Genomic DNA, 17562 nt, shown 5'->3' with positions numbered 1-17562 from the left:
CTGTGTTTACAGCCTCCCACAAAACACACCCATGCCAGGACAGAGGTCCTAATAAGGAGTTAAAAAAAACAAACACTTCAGAACAAATATTTTCACTTAGCTGGGAGATGGATTTGAGGGTTATCAGTGCCCTTTGTGACATCACAAATGGCCAGAACTGGATCTTAACTGCACTTTTAACCAAAATGTGGAGCCGGCAATGGAAGTTTTTTTCAAAAATGTTGGTATTTTCCATAATATGGGACCTTTAAATGTTTATGACTTCATAATTTTTTATCAATTGAAACATTGTGAATTATCTCATTTATTCAGTCAATACTATCCGTGTTTTAAATTGTTGGTTTTTTTTAGATTCTTTTACAATAATTAGCTTATTATGCTATTTTGACTTGACTGAATCTATTCTCTCCTTGTCCTCCAGGGCAGGTGTGATCTCTGAGAGGGAGAAGGGGAGCTTCAAGCAGATGAAAGCAGCCAACCCCCCCTTTCAAAAGATATGGCCCCGTATAGTGACCTAATCGTGTGATGTGTCAATCAAACTCCAGCCTCAATGTCAGGTCGGAGGAGATTATAATCTCATCTAGAATAGGAGCCGTCAGAGAGACGGCTTCGGCGGCTCCTGCCATCGATTGTCAACAAACTCGTCCACTGTACGTACGCACGCACGCACGCATTGTTTAATCGAATATACTTTGCGCCGCAGGAGTCGGCGGAGGAGGAGGACGGAATCGAACTCCTGCTGACTCCTAGGCACAAAGGCTGATGTAGAATTTTGACAAAAAAAAGCCGAGGCCGGCTGTCCTGTAACTGGCGCTGTGACGCCACCGCCATTAGGACGGACGAGGGGACACTGCAGCGGAATAAATGGCCTCTGCTGCGGCCTCAGCTCGCACAGGAGCTCCCGTCACACCACAGCAGAGTGGCAACTTTATGGTCTGGCGGCCCCGAGGATGAACGACCTGCGTCTGTTCATCCCCTCAGATGAAATGGCTGTTATGGCAGCCATGCGGCTATTTTCGTCACCCGAGCGTTTGTTTTTCGGGGGGCGGGGGGGGTCCGCATACGAGCGTGTGAAGCCGCCGCACGATAAATGGCGGTGTCAGAACCAAAACAGGAGGCTGGCAAGGCTCAAGGTGACCGTCTGCTCAGGCCGTTCCTTGGCTGCGGCCGAAGCATGATATCGCCCCCTGGCAACAGGATGTCACCCTGGCGCCGCGCCAAGCCCGCGGACGCGAGCCAGTCCCGCTTCACAATCGGGAGCTCGGAAAAGCCTGCACCGGCTGTGCGGCTCTGCGTCCGCTCCCTCTGTCCCCTCCGCCCCCTCGCTGATCCGCTCTCGCTTTCTTCCCCCTCGTGCCACAGCATCTCTTATCCGTTTCCCGCGCATCCAGCGCGCTCAGTGTGGCGCTAATGTCCTCCAGATGTGCCGAGCTCCTGCCCCTCGACACCTCTTCCTCACCTCCCTTTCTTCCGCGCAGCGTCCTCCCTCAGCCAAAACTAAAATTGGCACAAAAAAAAAAAGAAAAAAAAAAGAGAAAAGGCCAGACCATTATGCTGAATTTCCACGAGAGCGGCCACCGTGATTTGCGAGACTCCACCGCACAAAGGCGGAAATAATTAGGGAACCCAGCGTGCTGCAATCTCCCTCGGCATTATCTCATCAGAGGCAAATTGGCAGCGCAGGATTAGACGCGGCCCACGCACGGGAAAACTCAGGCAGGTGCCTCGCAGACTCGGCAAAAACTTGCTCGGCGTGACAGGCAGGCAGACCAAATTAAAACAAAACAAAAAAAAAAAAAAACAAGCCGAGAGGTGTAGGTGGGAACACGGGCCTCGGAAACAGGTGAGAGACTGAAACGGCAAGAAGCAGAGCATTGCTTTTCTCCCATTAATGAGGGACAACAAACAGTCAAATTCCACAGCATATGGAGGAGTTCAGGCTGGGAGGTGTTCAAAGCGGCCTCTCCGTTCTCTGCCATATGGTGTCACTAATTGCTGTTCTTTTTTTTTTTTTTTTTTTTATGCTGCGACAGGGAGGTGCACCAAAAGAGAAGTTGAAAAGAGGGAGGGGGAAGAAAAAAAAAAAACGGATCTGGGGCGAAAGTGGGAATTGTTTTGATGTCGCATTTTGTGGTTAGCCTCCAAATTGAGCCTGAAGGGAGCGCGGCCCTTTTCATGGTATCGGCTGATTCGGAGGAACCGGACGCTAAATTTAGCACGGCGCGCACTCTTGAGGGCAGCAGTTTTGGGTGTTGATGTAATCAGGCTTGAGGAGGACACACGATCGGAGTCACGAGTGACGCCAGAAGACAGGAAAACACGGACAGCAGCGTCGTTCCAGCTGAAGTTTCTGATCGCGTATAGAAACACTCTGTGACACTGGAGACGCGCACTTAGGTCATGTTTTACCAGCAGCGCGCTGTGGGCTGTTGCACGTTCGCGCTAATGAAAACACGCGCGCGGCGAAACATCTTGAGGACGCTCCTCTCGCGCTCGCGTCTCTCAGGAGACGGATAGCAACCGGAGCACATCAAACAGAGCGTGGCGGCTGCTTCCGCTGTGATCCAGGGTCTCCAGTAAATAAGTTCATGTGATCTCACAATCAGAGGGGAACACGCGGCGCGTAGGCATGAAAGGCGATTAGCTAACAAAGCTATATTATGCCCCAGCTGTAAACATCTAAAAGAAAAAAAAGCAATTTTAGGGAGCAATTTTACCGTCAGTGCCCTTTGTGATGTCACAAAGGGGTGCCTTCAAGCTCTCATGAGAGGTTCTCATTTCTGGAAAGTTCACCGAGGAAGCAATGGTGAAGTCAAATTTGACCGTATGCACAAATTAAAGCAGAGGACGACGCACACACCCACCCACACAGATGGATCGACTTACAAATGGTTGAAAAAAAAAAAAAAGAAAAAAAATCAGTCCCGCAGTCTCCCAAAGTATAATTATCAAAACAAGGCCGGCCTTGTCTGAGGAAATTACACGCCTCGCATTATTTATAACACAGTAACTGTTGCTAAAGACACAGTTTAACGTAAAGTAATGTGATAAGGATTTTCAAAAAGTGAAGAAAAAAAAAATCACCAAATGAATACAAATACTCTCATTTGTCGCGTTAATAATTGGTGATACATGACACGCAGTCAAAGAATTGCATAAGAATCCTGCACGTAACTCCAAGCAGCGACTCCCTGCTGGTTTCTCTCTCAGATCGCGCTGCAAACGTGTCTGAAAACACCCACATGTTGTGGATAACTGTGCAGAATCTAAAAATATATAAATAAAAAAAAGAGATTTCTTCCCTGTTTTTTGTTTTTTCTGCAGATCATTTTTATTCTTGTGCATAAATCATGACGCACCAATCAGTGTAATTAATCCTCAATTACCGCTCAACGCCTATTAATGCAGAATCCTGTCGCGGGAGCACCAGGGAGACGGGACGTCTAAAATTAGATCAAACGCAACGGCGGCGATCGGGATTCAAAGTGCGCTCTCTCTCTCTCCCTCTCTCCCTCTCTCCCTCCCATGTCTCTCCCTCTCACACCTGCACACAGTGATGCAGAGGAGCCACGTGGCCAGTGATGCTGCTCTCAGCTTTCGCTGCCACCTCAGATGCCGCGCTGGAGGCTGCCATGTTGGATCTCAGCTCCGGTGTCACCTGACTCCCCCCCTCCCCCCCGCTGCCACTTTTAGCGTGTGTCATTAGTCTGCTCTTGACGCCGAGATGTGAGTGTTATCTCGCCCGAGAGGGACACGTAGTTGAATGCGGTGGAAGGAGGATGCAGTCACATGGCTGAGATTGATAAGAAAAATAAAAAATTAATTCTTCCTGACTTTTGCTGCAAAAATCATTTCAGGAATGTGTGACTTGGTGGAAGATTTGATCGTATAAATATGCCAAATTCCTAAAAAGGATTGTCGTCCAACACTAATTTACATGCAAGTGTTTTCCTCTTAGGGCGGTAGGCAGGCTGAGCATATTACTGTCCATTAATAATGGAGTTCTGCTAGTGCAGCAGAGTTAAGAAGTCTGGGGGAACAGACTTCATCATGTCAGCTTCTCTGGGGATTAGCTTTGCTATTGTTTGCCTCCTTGTCTGTCCACAGGCAGACACGCGTGCGGACCCACTGGTGCCCACTCACGCACACGCAAACCAGGCCGAGAGACGCGGCGGAGTAAACAGAAAAACAGAAAGAAAGCATTAACAGCATGTCTGACACGCTGGCAGACCTAATCTCATTTGCTGCCGGGGGCGGGGGGGTTCGCTTTCTGTCTGCCAGACAAAAAAATAATAATTTTTGCACAATCTTTATCTTTCCCCACAGTGAAGCCCACTGTCTGAAACTTCAGCCGGCAAAACCGCAAACTAAAGCAGGGCGAAACTGCACGCAAGACAGAAAAAGTACCAGTGATTGCTTGTGATTCTGGGAACCATCGCAGACATTTTCCCCGGGTCGCCCTTCACGTGCCCAAAAACTACGAATTTTACAAATTCCAGACAAAGTGCTTCAGCTATCGGCAGAGGAGAAGAGATGTGACGCACGACCCCGGAATCATCCTCCCCGGACTCTTTCGCTGCGGTCGCGCGCGACACTGGGTCACCTCTAAAAAAAAAAAAAAAAAAAAAAAAATGCTGCAAACCCCCCCCCCAAGGTTGAGCAGTGTGAGTAAGCACTTTCGCACCCACCTTGCAGCTTCTGCATCACGTTGGCGATGTCCCGAGCGGAGCGTCCGTGGCGGTGCACGGGCGATGCCATGATGCCGTCGGGTCACCGGAGTCACGTCCCGACAACTCTTGTGTGACTCAGCCTTCAGGTGCTGCGCTGGCGAGCGGGTCTGGCTTCCTTACCGCCGGCTGTCACCGGGCGGGATCGTCGTGTCCGTCTCTCGTCTCCCTTGTCAAGTCATCGCTGCTGCTGCTGCTGCTGCTGCTGCTGCTGCTGCGGCGGCGGCGGTCCGCAGTTCTCACACTCCGCCACAGCTCCTCCCCTGTAGATGATGGTGTTAAGTGGATGCTGTATGTGTGTGGCGCATGTGTACCTCGCCGCAGCTTCCCCGCTCTGCCTGCACTGCCATCTACTGTCCAGCCGGTGGGGACTGCTCGTCTTCCTCTCCTCCTCTCCGCCTTGAAAACACGAAGACCTGCGGTCCTGCCAAGTTTGCTCTCTCGCCGCGGCTCCCCTGAAAGAGGTTATGTCGATAAATGCGTGGGAGAGGACGTGTCGGCGTGCCGAGAGAGAAACGGCGGAAGACTGATTAAAATTATAACCGTGCGGGAAAAGAAAAGATGTTGCCATGGAATCGAGAAATGATGGCAGCAGGACATCTCACAACTGAGAAAATGAATCAGGGGCATTTAATCACGCGAGGGGGATAAATTGCAGAAGTGCTGCAGTTAAGACGTAATGTCCTCGAGTTCATAAACCATGAAGGCACCGGCGTGCTACTGTAATGGCAGTTGTAAAGGAGCAGAACAAAATGAGTGTTCAGATTTAGCGCCTCTAAATGTGACCACCCGGTGCTGCGGCCTGCCCGCGTTATTTACGGCCAGGATTTATTTTAAGGACGTCATCGTTTCGGTGTCAGGTCAAAGGCGGACTTCAAAAAAAAAAAAAAAAAAAAAACCCTGCGAACAAAGAAACGAGTAGAAAAGGGAGACACGAGCGGAAGGCAAAATCAGCGCCGCGAGTAAACAGCCGCTCGAGCGCGTCCCGCGTTACAAAGCAATCTCCCAAAAGTCTTCCGTCGAGGGGGAAGCTGCCGCGAAGTGGATCAATGGTCTACTTCAAAAACACGCGGGAGGGAAGGGAGGTGTGATGAACCGTCTGGCTCTGAGCACTTATCACGATGTGTAATCCCATTAGACGAGTCCTTTCATCATCATCTCAGGAGGGCTTTTAGAGGAGCTGAACGAGGCTCTGAGCTGGCCCGGCCAAAAGCCCCTTCCAATAAAGCGCAGGCCAGAGGAGTGGGCACCGAAAATTCAAAATCAAAAAAAAAAGATAAATTCATTGTCGACACTCAGCTCCAACTTGGCGTTTAAAGCACCCTTGAAGATAATTTTGAAAAAGAATTTGAAAGATGAAGCGATTGATCATTCGAATGTGCTGATTGATTTCCGCGACGGTTTTCCCTCGACTGAGTCTGCAGCGGGTAAACGGCGGTGATTCGGGGAGCGCAAAATGTTACACAACATAATTGCGGGTGTAATTGCGAGACGGCACCGCATTATTGACAGTCTCTTGGAAGCTTTACTGTGCCGAAAATGGGTGCCGTCTGCAACAGAAGTCATGTTTATTGGAGGGGGGGAAGAAAAAAAAGAGAGAAACAAAATGAAATCTGCAGTGGTGTGCCGACTCAGGAGTGGGGGGTTGGGGTGGGGTGGGGGGGGGGTGTCAGCATTGAGATTCAGGCAAATTAAAGAGGGAAGGGGCGAGCTCATTTTCAAAAGGAAGAAAAGCAACAAGGACCTCGCTTCATCACAACGTACGACGGTGCAAAAACTCATTTGCGCTGCTAAACAACAGCATCGTGACTGGACAGTCAAGGACAAATCAATTTCCTGAGCAAAGAAGCCTTCAATCGCCCCTCTTAGACATAATTTAGCACATAAACGCACACATAAATCCGTTTTTCGTTTCTTCCTGTCATCAGATTTAGCCAATTGATTGAGTAGAACGATTCGTTGAGATTTATTTGATACGGCGATCTACTCAGGAGGCCAAGACTGCTGATGATGAGGGTTTTTTTTTTTGCGCAGCACAAAGTGACCTCCACAGTCCGCAGCCCCGGCAGGACTAAACAGATTCAGCGAAAGGAGCGCGGGGAGTTTGCAGCCGACCCTGCAGCAGCAGCAGCAGCGACGGCGAGCACAGAGAGCGCGGACAAAGAACGGGGGTCAATAGGGAGACTTCCTGTAGTGACCAAAGGCTTCACCATTAGGAGTCGCTCCCTTATCTAATCACTGCAGAGGCAGAGAGCCACCGACAGGAGCGCCAGCATGCTAATCTCTCCCACGCGGCGTCAGCAGTTTTCTAAAGTAGTTCAGTCGTCCACCTGCAACTGCAACATCATCATCATCACACCAAAGAGAGAAATTGCTTTTCCATGTCCTAATGCAGAGTGGCCATGTGTTTACTCCAACTGAGTACTGACTCTTTAGAAGACAAAGCAAATACATAGAATGATGATGATGATGATGAAGTTTGATGTGTTTCGGTAAAACTTGAAAATCTCTAAACCTGCAATCCTTTTGTACTTAGGTGATTTTATTTAACAATATACAAAGTTCCTGCATTTTTGCATGCTTGCATAATAATAATGATTTATCCTAACAAACAAACAGCATTGCAAGTCTATATGCAAGCAAATGTATGCAATTATTTCTCGTGTAAAACCTGCTCCTCTCCATATTTAATTGTCTGGTTGGGCAGCAGACTTGCTTGTGGTGGAGCTTTTATGCAGGAATATTGCTCCATCTGCTGGCCCTCAAAGCAATAGGCAGGAACACGGAATGTCGCTGCAGCTTTGTCTCAGCACTTGAGAGAGTATTGTATCACTTGTATCATATGACTAATGGCTACTTCTTTAACGGCACATTGTTAACGGCTATGGTATTAAGAAAATTGTATTTCCTGATTAAAATTAAAACATTCTGAAATTTTGGACATGTAGATTTTTTGTACGTTTGTTAGTTTGTTTTTAAAACATCTTAAAAAGAAACTAGCACTTAAAGCTCTCACAAGCCCTGACAACAGACACTTCCCAGCATGTTATGGGTATTTGTTGGTTGCCTTGTGTGCTTCTTTGCAGCGACATCAACAATAAAAGGAAGTGCTGGCTTTTGTTGCGATGTTTCCCTTTGCCCGTAAAAATTCCATAGGTCAATAAGTTACGGTTAGAAAGATTTGGTGTGACACTCAAAAATGTCGCTCCTCCTCCATTAAATGAAACTGGTAATTGCTGGGGTCAGATCTGATGGGCGATGGGAGGATTTATGGAAAGAAGTTGGCGGGAGCAGAAAAGGGCTGCTGGTGCGTTAGGCGGCAGCTTAAACAGCTACTTGCATCCGGCCTTGCGAGGGCATAATCGACAGCTGTGCAAAAATCGAATGAGGTTAACGAATGGAACATTAAGGGTAAGGAGAGGCGTCAATAACTAATTGTGCTGGAGGAGCGGCTGTGGAGCTTATCTGACCAGTGTTTTCACTGGATCCTCAGAGCTGCAAAGGGGCTGAGGAATGCCGCCGCTGCTGACCTGGCACACGCGGTGGAAAGACTGACTTGAGTGACAGAGACGCTGGAAATCTGTTGCGCTCATTGTATTCACAAAGGCACTACGGAAAAGTATTTTCGCGGCCATCGACGTCTATTATTAACGTCTTACTATTATTACTATTAAGGGAAAACCCACGTCAGCCCCTATGAGCACCGTAAACGTGGCAGAAAGAGACAAGCGATCATTTTTCCAGAGAGAAGCAGAAGTTTTGGGGGAAGCGTGCGCGAACCAAAAGGGATTCTTGACATTCGTTCAATCAACCTGAAGGAAATGGCGGCTACGGAAGTGATTAGAGCAACACCCTGTCTCTCCACCACCGGGATCTCTGTCCTCGTTAGATAAGCTACGCCTACGGCTAATTTCGAGCTGAAAAGCCGGAAATGTGACGGCGTAGCTTTTCCTGCTTCCACAAACAAGACGCGCCGCCAGAGTTTAGCGCCGCTCCCGCGCGCCTCGGGGCCGCTGCTGAAGGAGAGAGACGCCCGAATACGGAGAGTCAGGGGAGAGATGCGAGAGGGAGAAAGTGAGGGGACAGGAAAGAGGGGAGGCAGAGAGACAGGAAACCAGCTCAGAAGGAAAAGAGCAACAGGCAATAACAGGCAGAGGAGGAACAGAGGCAGTAAATGCTGATTGAATGCCAGTCTGTCTCCACACCGAAGAGGCAGAAATATGGCTGGAAACAACACTAATATCTTGTTGGAAATACTTGGTTCCTTTGATACTGGTGAGTTTTAACAACTTCACTTATTTTTCTGTTCACTTCGTGCTCAACTTTTTTTTTTTTTTAGAGAGTTTTTTTGTTTTGTTTTTACTAAGCAGATGCACATCAGCTCAAAGACTTCAGGACTTCAAACGGATTGTATAGTGTGTAATATTTTATCTGGACTTTTATTGGATTTTGGGATTTTTTTGCTCCTCGTTCAAAGAAAACACATTTTGTCATGACCAGGAAACTTGGAAACCAAGTTTTCCACTTGGTCATTTTCATGTGGAAAAATGTGATTGAAGTAGGGGCTAAAAGCAAAGTTGAATATTGCTTAACCGTATTTAGGTGAAACGTTTTTCTTTGTGGAATCCAGCATGATGAATCATTTTATGATTATTTTTTTTGTTGCAGGTTTTAAACCTTATTTTTCTAAAAGGGGGTTTTATTTGTGAAGCTGCTTTGAAGGTCAGCATGTTCTTTAGTGAGATAATAAATGCAACAACTGCATAGTCCTGCAGTCAGACATGACCAAGTGGTAGACACAGCTTTCCTTCATAAACATTTTTGGCCATTCTTGATTAAAAACCTATTGTTTATGTAATCGAGGGTTTGGTGGATTTGTTTGTTGAGGAAAAGGTGATGTACTATGCATCACATCAATGTTAAAATGTCTCAGTTGTGATCATCCGGGGTCAATAAGGAGACTCCACGAAATAATCAAAGCACTAAGGATGTTGGAATCGGGTCCTTCTAAAACGCAGATTGTTTTTGAGCTCATACAGTGTCCTCTTCGTGTTCTTTTTTCCTCACAGTTCCTTTGATCATAGCTTTCTTCGTGTCCGTGGCAATTGGCTTGGTCTTGGGGGCCCTGATTTACGTGCTCTTCACCTGGATGTCCCGCCGCAGAGCAGGCTCTGCCACGATCACCCGCCCCCCTGCACAGAAATCCCGTACGTCGTCACGCAAGCGACCCGGCTACAACCACAGCAGCAGCTACGACCGCCGCAGCAACAACAGTTTGGCCAGCGCAGCCTTCAGCGTCCACAGACAGGCTTCCTCCCCAGATCCTTTCGACCCGGCCGAGCTGAAACCCAGCTTCAAGGCGTCCACCTTCCACCCTCTCCTCAAGTGCAGTCAAATCGCACGGGAGGCCGAGGAAGGAAGCCAAACCACTGCGCCCACTGTGACCTTCTCGACGGGATCAGCTCAAAAGGCGATCGACTTAGCTGCCACTCCACCCAGGCCTGGCTCAGTTTGGGGGTACAGCAACTTGAAAGGGACTAATGCTCCACAGAGCCAAACACCGGCATATGGGAGCTTCATTAAAGCTTATCAGGAGACAAACACCTAAGAGGGAAACACAAAGAACACTCTGCCTGACAAATATATGCAAATGGATATATAAACATCTGTGCAGGACCCTGATTGAGTGTGCGCGCGCATAGCTAGGTTGAGCTCAGTGAGTGGCGCAAACATAGCAAGATCACAAGTTTTTGTTGTTTACAAATTTTTATATCAAAACTTCACCATAAAGATGAACAAAATTGTGAAGCACCTTAACTGCTTTTCTGTTTTTGTATGAGTTGCCAGTACAAGTACATTAGTGTGAGTGTGTGGGTGTGTGGGTGTGTGACATATGTGCTGTCCACATGCACGTGTTGGCTGTGACAGTACGCATGAGTATGTGGGGAAAAGACCTGGAAATCAGACGGAGTGCTGTGGGTTTTTGTTGTCGTACATTTCAATGTTGTTATTTTTTTTATTTCAATATTCAAATAACTTAAAGCAATAAAAGCATTACGTTTTCAACAAAAACCTATGGTCTGTGGAGTGTTTGTTAGCATACATGTCCCATATCAAAGGGATGCATATGTAAGTAGTTAGATTACTCTAGTTTTTATTTTATTTTATGTAACTTTTACACATTGATCAGTGAAGGGAAGACAATTCACCAATGAACAAATGAATGTATATGTCCCTTTAAGGTATCTCATGCTTTACAAGCGCTCACCGGATCGGAAGTTATAAAGTTCATCCTTTTATCGCGCGAGTGAGTCGCCGTTGATGACGTCTAATTTGCGAGACAACTTTGCCTTATGTTTACGAGCAACGGGCGATTCGGTCCCATGGTTGCCGTCCCGGAGGTACGGCGAGTACTTTTAACAGCCTACAAACTAAGAATCCGTGTCATTAATTCGCAGTTTATTTAAACTACTATCGGGAATCAAGCAAATCGTTTGGCGGGCTCGCGACGAGCTAAAACTCGGGCTCGCGACGCTTTTAGGCGAACGCTAGGTTGCTAAGTGAGTCGGTGAGGAAGCTAACGCTCAGTTTAGTCGAACCATAGAATCATAGCGCCGCTGACAGCGGCGCTATGATATCAAGTTTATATGAACAGCAAGCCTCTGACAAACTGTTCGAAATGTAATGACGTCAGAAAACAGACGCAAGTTGCGGTAAGGTCGCTGTCACTACCGGTGACATTCAGGTTAGCTCTCACTACGGTGACATTCGGGTTAGCTCTCACCTGGACGGACTGCATTGCACAGTACGCCTGTTGCCCCCGTGACAGCGTGTCATCGTGTGTACGTTTCTTCGACAAAATGGATTGATTTCCTTCAAAGGCTCATTAATCTCAAATGCCGGGAATGTCTATCTCTTTTAAGTAGGAGGGGGGGAAAAATTGAAGGTGTTGTCATACGCGTTTGTGTAACTCTTCAACCACTCGACTATTGGAGTCCAAATGCATGTATTGTGGTTCTCTTGACACACGGTCGCAGAAAAGAAGGACTACGTACCGCTCATCTGATTTAGCAATCACCGTTATTTGCAGGCGGAAGATGTCTGTCGCAGCGCTCCGTCTGATCCGCTGCCGCAGGCTGAGCACTGCCGGGCCGCCTGGGGTGAAGAAAGCTATCCCATGGAAAACGATACGTAAGTAATGATGCAAATATTCAGCTGCGTACGTACGGTCAGTGACGTAATTAAATAATGTCCTATCGTTTTTGAGACGTGTACAAACGTCTTGTTTTCACTTCGAAACATTAGGAAAGGCTGCCAAAGTAACCGGGGCAGTCGTGTTCGGGTGAGTTACTTTGCACTCAGGACCAGATCCTCAATTATGTGATTATAATTATGTTATTAACGTTGTTCATTTTCTCACTGCAGGGGTTTTCTTTTCATCACCTACGAACTGGAGGCTTTGGACAAAGCTGTGACCATTGACACCCGAGCAATTCTCCAGGAGAAGTACAAGTCTTACGTTTACCTTAAAACCACTCCCTCCGATGAAAAGGAAAACCTAACAGCGGGTACGGAAAGCTTTAGTGAGGTTAAAAAAAAAAAGAAAAAAAGTTTGCACTGGTGCACAGATGTTTCTATCACTATGCGTTTCCTGCTCGCCCCACTGTCTTTCCTGTCCGCGTACTTGGTGTCAGCCTGCTGACAGATTTCACTTCCACCGGTCACGGCTCGCTTTGTGTCTCCTCGAGAGACACTGTGGAAGAGGAACCGTGACTAACGCTCAGCTGTGTTTTCACATGCTTTTGTAGATATTGGCGTGATGGTTTTAAGTCAAATAAGGTGGGTTTTTTTTACCGTGCGTGTCTCCTCCAGAGCTCACCAACAAAGCCCGGAGGGAACTGCACAAAGCAGCCAGGCGCTTCTTGGAAATATCATCTCGTCTTTTCCTGCAGTCACTGGATGGTGAGAGACACAGAGAGAGACGTCATTTTACCGGCAAATACTTAAAACTCCACGCAACGAAAAGACAGTTTGGATGCCCTACATAAAAATAAATAAAACAAAACCACCGGGAAACGACAGCGTCCCGCGAACAATAGCAGAAGTGCGATTGTGACAAAGGGAAACACCTGCATCGGGACGCGATGTTCTTTTACATCCTGTTTTCAATATCACTGAAAGAATTCACAGAATGAGTCGTTTTTTTTTGCACTTTCATACATTTTCTTCTTTCTTTGCGCACCACATTTATTTGTGTCTGCATACAAACGCTGCCTCAAACTGATTTACTCGCCTATAAATCTCCCATTAGCTTCTGTATTCTAAATGTGTAAACAAAACTCAAAACTATGCTAAAAAATTTTGTTCAATTAAATGCAGCCAATGTGATGCCCCAGAATTTGACACCAAAAGGTCTGTCACTTCCTACAGTAGTTGTTGTCCTTATCTGTAGATACTGAATGTGAGACGTGATAGATAGTTTGCAGTCTTTGAGCACATGTAGGAATGTTTTTGCCGTCCTTTTAGCGTCTTATTGTCGTTAGTTTTTAAACCCTGAACAGCCAGTGAGTCTCTTCTTCGTGTTTTGGTCTCAGAGCACTTTAGCCACGTGGACGCAGACCCACATGAAGTGGCGTTATGGGTCTTACTGAGGAGGACAAAGTCAGCTGATAGAGCCGTCAGACTTCAGTCCGTGCAGGAGCTGGCTGAGAATCACCACTGGCACGGTAAGACGCGCCGACGATGGTTGCAAAGGACTCCCTTTCATCCTGTTTTTTCCAAAAATGAATCCTGCTTCGCCGTCTCCACCGCACAGACTACCAGTATCAGACGGCCGCACAGGTCATAGACCAGCGGACTGCGGTGGGCTTGGCCCGGACTCGCCAGGTAGACCTTCGATTCTTCCTGCGCAAACCGTCGCTGCCGCACCTGGACGATGTAAGTATTCATAGCATGGCAGTGTTCGTTTTGTTGGCAACTATTTTTTTTTTTTTTGTCTGAGTTATCATCAATGACATTTTTCTTCTGACCGAGACGATAACTAAATGAAAATTCATTCGCAAGGACCAAGACAATGACAAGGTGCATTGACATTTTCGCACGAAAATCAATTAATAACGAATGAAAAGGAGGCGAAAATGTCCACCACACACGAGATCCAATCAGAGCTCACTTCGCTTGTGGAGGGAAATGACGAATTAGAAAGTGGCAGGAGCAGTTGGGAAGAGAACCAATCAGAGCAACGTGGTCAGGAAGTTGCGTAGTGCGTACACATGGATGATCTGGCGCGGACCAGTTTTAGAGCAAATGTCAACACCGGGGAGGACATTTGGACGCGCTTGACATTCGATATGAAAGAAAGTAAAACACTGTAAAAACTGTGGCCTGAAAGATGTCAGAAATCAACAGTCATTTTAGTCGACTAAAACAATTCCGCTGATTAAAATTATGACTAAAACTAAATAACATTTTAGTCAATAGACTATGACTAAAACCCTAGTAAATTAGAACTGTGACCTGATCAAATGTGAACTCCTCCCCCCCGCACCAGGGTTTATCTGCAGAGGACGAACTGCGGCAGCTGCTGGCGTCTCTACCTCAGTCCGAAGTGGACCAGTGTGTTCAGTATTTCACCTCGCTGGCCCTCCGGGAGAGCATGCAATCCTTGGCAGCACAGCGGGTAACAGTTAACTCCGACAGGAGGGGGCGGGGGGGCACTACTGTATTTTGCTTAGAACGGCTACAAATGCAGGGCCGATTGAATCCTCAGACAAAAGACCCGACCTCCTTTGTTGCAGGGAGGCCTTTGGTGTTTCGGCGGCAACGGGCTGCCTTATGCCCAGAGCCTGACTACGGTTCCCTCTGAAAAGGTGGAATCCTTCTGCCTGCAGGCACTGGTGCAGCACTCGAAGGTGATCGTGGCCGTAACGCACTTCAAATTGATCAAATGGTGGAAGTTAAGCCAACGGTTAGACGCTAACGGGCTCATTCTGCAATATTTAGGAGATGTGGTGAATAAATGAAAGATTTGAAGCCCTGGATGAGTGAAGTGAGTAAATGTTGTGGACTCACTCAAACAACATGTCATGCGCAGGTCCAGAGCCACTGCGACCATATCGTTGCCAACGGTGGCCTGCAGCTCCTCCAGAGGATTTATCAGCTGCGCAGGGATTCCCTGAAGATCCAGAGGAACATCGTCCGCATCATCGGGAACTTGGCACTCAACGAAAGCGTCCACCAGGCCATAGCCCAGTCCGGTGGGTCAGCGACTCCTTCGACGATCCGACACCGACTTCATCTCCAAGTGTATCTCAAGTGAACCGGCCAGTCAACTGCTTTCCCTGCCTTGCAAACTGTGCCCCAGGCTGGGTTTCGGTCCTGGCGGAGATGATGCAGTCGCCCCACGTCATGCAGGCGTCCCACGCAGCCCGAGCTCTGGCGAACCTGGACAGGGAGGCCATGGCCGAGAAGTACCAAGACGGCATCTACATCCTCCACCCGCAGACACGTGGCAAGTAGGAAAGCAGTTGAGGCCGTGACATTTTGGCTCTTTTTCTCCAAATGACATACGAACAAACGTCCGTTTTCGTCACGTCAATTTGCAGCCAGACGATCAAAGCCGACGTGCTCTTCATCCACGGGATTCTCGGGGCCGCCTTCAAGACGTGGAGGCAGCAAGATCGCGGCGCCGCGGACGAACTGACGGAGGGAGAAAGTGACGAGGACTACACAGAGTGCTGGCCAAAGGTAAAAACAAAGTGGCAGATGCGATCGTGTCAAAATCAGCGTGTTTCGAGCGTTTGTACTTGCGTAGTGAATTGAAACGTTTGCACCAACGATGGCTTCACCGGCTTTCATGTCGACAGTCGTGGTTGGCTGCGGACTGTCCAAATCTGAGGGTGCTGTCAGTGGAGTACGACAGTCACCTCAGCGACTGGATGGCCAAGTGCCCCGCTGAGAATCAGAGGTGAGGGATTTGCAGACTTTGACTTGCAACAAAGCTGTCAGGAATTAATAGGATTGTTATCGTTAGTGAACACAGTGTAGGCAAAGTCAGACTCTTAGTACATCATGAACCACCTAATGGAGGCACACATAGAGTAACAAGGAAATAGAGAGGTGGCAATGATAACATTTCATTTGACTTATGTTCCAAATATACTTTATAACTCAATGCCGAATGTCTTTTTTTCCACATTAAAAATACAGTACACTAATTGACCAGAGAACCATGTTGCCTCCTATTTGCCTTTGTCTCCCCAGGAAATCTTTAGCCCACCGGAGTCAAGAGCTGCTGAAGAAGCTAAAGCAGGCTGGGGTTGGAGAAAGGCCTGTGGTCTGGGTAGCTCACAGTATGGGAGGTATTTTTCCATCCACAGGCATTCAAGGCTGAAACCCATTGAGAAATAATGAAATAGCGTGATTTTAACCCACGCGTTTAGAATGAATTTGAATTCTTCCCGCAGGACTGCTGGTGAAGAAAATGCTACTGGACGCCTCCGAGGACCCCGACATGCACAGGCTGTTGAACAACACCAAGGGCATTATGTTCTACAGTGTACCTCACCATGGCACCTTCATGGCAGAGTACTCCGTCAATGTCAGATATCTCCTTTTCCCCTCGATAGAAGTCAAGGAACTTTGCAAGGGTAGGCGAGGAAATGCAATTCCGAGGTTCAAAATTCAGCGCGATTCTTAAAAACTCGAGTGCGTGTTTTCAGACTCACCGGCACTGCGCGGCCTCAACGAGAACTTCCTGAACATGGCCAAAGAGAGGGAATTCAAGGTGCTGAGCTTCGCGGAAACGCTCCCAACAAACATCGGTCCCATGATCAAGATCCTGGTGGTGCCAACGCAGTCAGCGAGTATGAAAGAAGAACCACTCAAAAGCGTCTGTACAGTGTCGACCTGCAAAACAGAATGACTCTCGTTAACTTTGACACGCTTTGGTTGCAGATCTCGGCATTGGGGAACTGATCGAAGTCGATGTGGATCACTTAAACATCTGCAAGCCAGAGAAAAAGGATTCATTTCTTTACAAGCGGAGTCTCCAGTTCATTCAGGAAGCTTTGAAAAGCTGCATCGGACACTGACGCACATGTGGAAAAACAACACAACCTCGTCTTTACTTGAAATGGGAGAGAAACAGCGTCAGCCACCCCCTAACCAGCTGGAGACATCATGCGACACTCCTTGTTCACTTTCAGTAACATTAACAAGTATGATTAGTTTATTCATTTAAGCTAAATTTGAGTTGTATATTGGTTTCCGTGAAGGTCGTTTCTGCTGTGATTGAGGAAAAACATGTTTTGGTGCATTTCTGACCTCATCTGTCACTTTCAAATTAGAACTTTTATTGCACATTTATTGAGAACCAAAGGTTCCTTTCATATTAAGGTTTCTGGTTAACCATTTCATCTTTTAAACTTTGCTAACTTAACTTGTATTGATTTTAATAGTGCCACACATAACATAGCACAGACAAGACAACCCACGCTACGTAAGTTGTCACAATATTTTATTTTTTAAGTATACCCATTACATCACGGTTGCCACATTATGATTCTCCTTAGACCATATGGCAAATGGACCTATGAAATACTGCATGCTGATAATGCTGTGTTTTTTCTGGAAAGACCTGAGTAAGTAAGCAATCAATCTCAATAAATGTTGGCAATGATTAGATGGATCAAGCTGAAGACTCATTTTGTTGCATTGAAACGTTTAAAAACAAAATCACATTATCACAGTCTTTCAGAAAATAAAAATACCTCTGTTAACATGACTGAATCAATTGTCTGAAAGGCAGGACAAGGAAATGTTGATATCTCCACCT

General features: G+C 47.1%; 3 protein-coding genes across 3 annotated transcripts in view; 2 read left to right on the top strand and 1 right to left on the bottom strand.

Moving 5' to 3' along the window:
- syne1a (spectrin repeat containing, nuclear envelope 1a) overlaps nt 1–11888 on the bottom strand; it is a 140391-nt gene extending 128503 nt beyond the window's left edge. The window contains exons 1-2 of the mRNA XM_076013543.1: nt 11783–11888; nt 4689–5182 (exon numbers count right to left, since the gene is read on the bottom strand). Of these exons, the coding sequence (XP_075869658.1) occupies nt 4689–4758 (70 nt within the window). The 5' untranslated portion in view covers nt 4759–5182; nt 11783–11888. The remainder of the gene's footprint in view (nt 1–4688; nt 5183–11782) is intronic.
- myct1a (myc target 1a) lies at nt 8664–10781 on the top strand. The gene is made up of 2 exons (XM_076013541.1): nt 8664–9002; nt 9797–10781. The coding sequence occupies exons 1-2, from the start codon at nt 8948–8950 to the stop codon at nt 10333–10335; spliced, it is 594 nt and encodes a 197-aa protein (XP_075869656.1). The 5' UTR covers nt 8664–8947; the 3' UTR covers nt 10336–10781.
- serac1 (serine active site containing 1) lies at nt 11034–17415 on the top strand. Its single transcript, XM_076013531.1, has 17 exons — nt 11034–11128; nt 11818–11918; nt 12033–12069; nt 12153–12295; nt 12600–12689; nt 13322–13453; nt 13543–13664; nt 14278–14406; nt 14525–14638; nt 14821–14983; nt 15091–15241; nt 15332–15473; nt 15593–15693; nt 15990–16087; nt 16193–16375; nt 16448–16591; nt 16683–17415. The coding sequence occupies exons 1-17, from the start codon at nt 11049–11051 to the stop codon at nt 16817–16819; spliced, it is 2067 nt and encodes a 688-aa protein (XP_075869646.1). The 5' UTR covers nt 11034–11048; the 3' UTR covers nt 16820–17415.
- The last annotated feature ends 147 nt before the right edge of the window (nt 17416–17562 follow it).

The sequence above is a fragment of the Nelusetta ayraudi genome, unplaced genomic scaffold (assembly GCF_046127955.1).
Source record: "Nelusetta ayraudi isolate G7.1 ecotype Tasmania unplaced genomic scaffold, CSIRO-AGI_Nayr_v1 ptg000151l, whole genome shotgun sequence".
Lineage (NCBI taxonomy): Eukaryota > Metazoa > Chordata > Actinopteri > Tetraodontiformes > Monacanthidae > Nelusetta > Nelusetta ayraudi.
The sequence above is the reverse complement of the archived record's forward strand: the minus strand, read 5'-3'. Positions and strand labels throughout refer to the sequence as shown.

What these genes read in the sequence shown, in the direction of transcription:
- myct1a (XM_076013541.1), top strand. Translation starts at nt 8,948, where the DNA reads ATGGCTGGAAACAACACTAATATCTTGTTGGAAATACTTGGTTCCTTT. An exon ending in ACTTGGTTCCTTTGATACTG is followed by an intron (nt 9,003 to 9,796) that starts GTGAGTTTTAAC and finishes TTTTCCTCACAG; the next exon opens with TTCCTTTGATCATAGCTTTC.
- serac1 (XM_076013531.1), top strand. Translation starts at nt 11,049, where the DNA reads ATGACGTCTAATTTGCGAGACAACTTTGCCTTATGTTTACGAGCAACG. An exon ending in TATCCCATGGAAAACGATAC is followed by an intron (nt 11,919 to 12,032) that starts GTAAGTAATGAT and finishes TCGAAACATTAG; the next exon opens with GAAAGGCTGCCAAAGTAACC. An exon ending in AAAGGAAAACCTAACAGCGG is followed by an intron (nt 12,296 to 12,599) that starts GTACGGAAAGCT and finishes TGTCTCCTCCAG; the next exon opens with AGCTCACCAACAAAGCCCGG.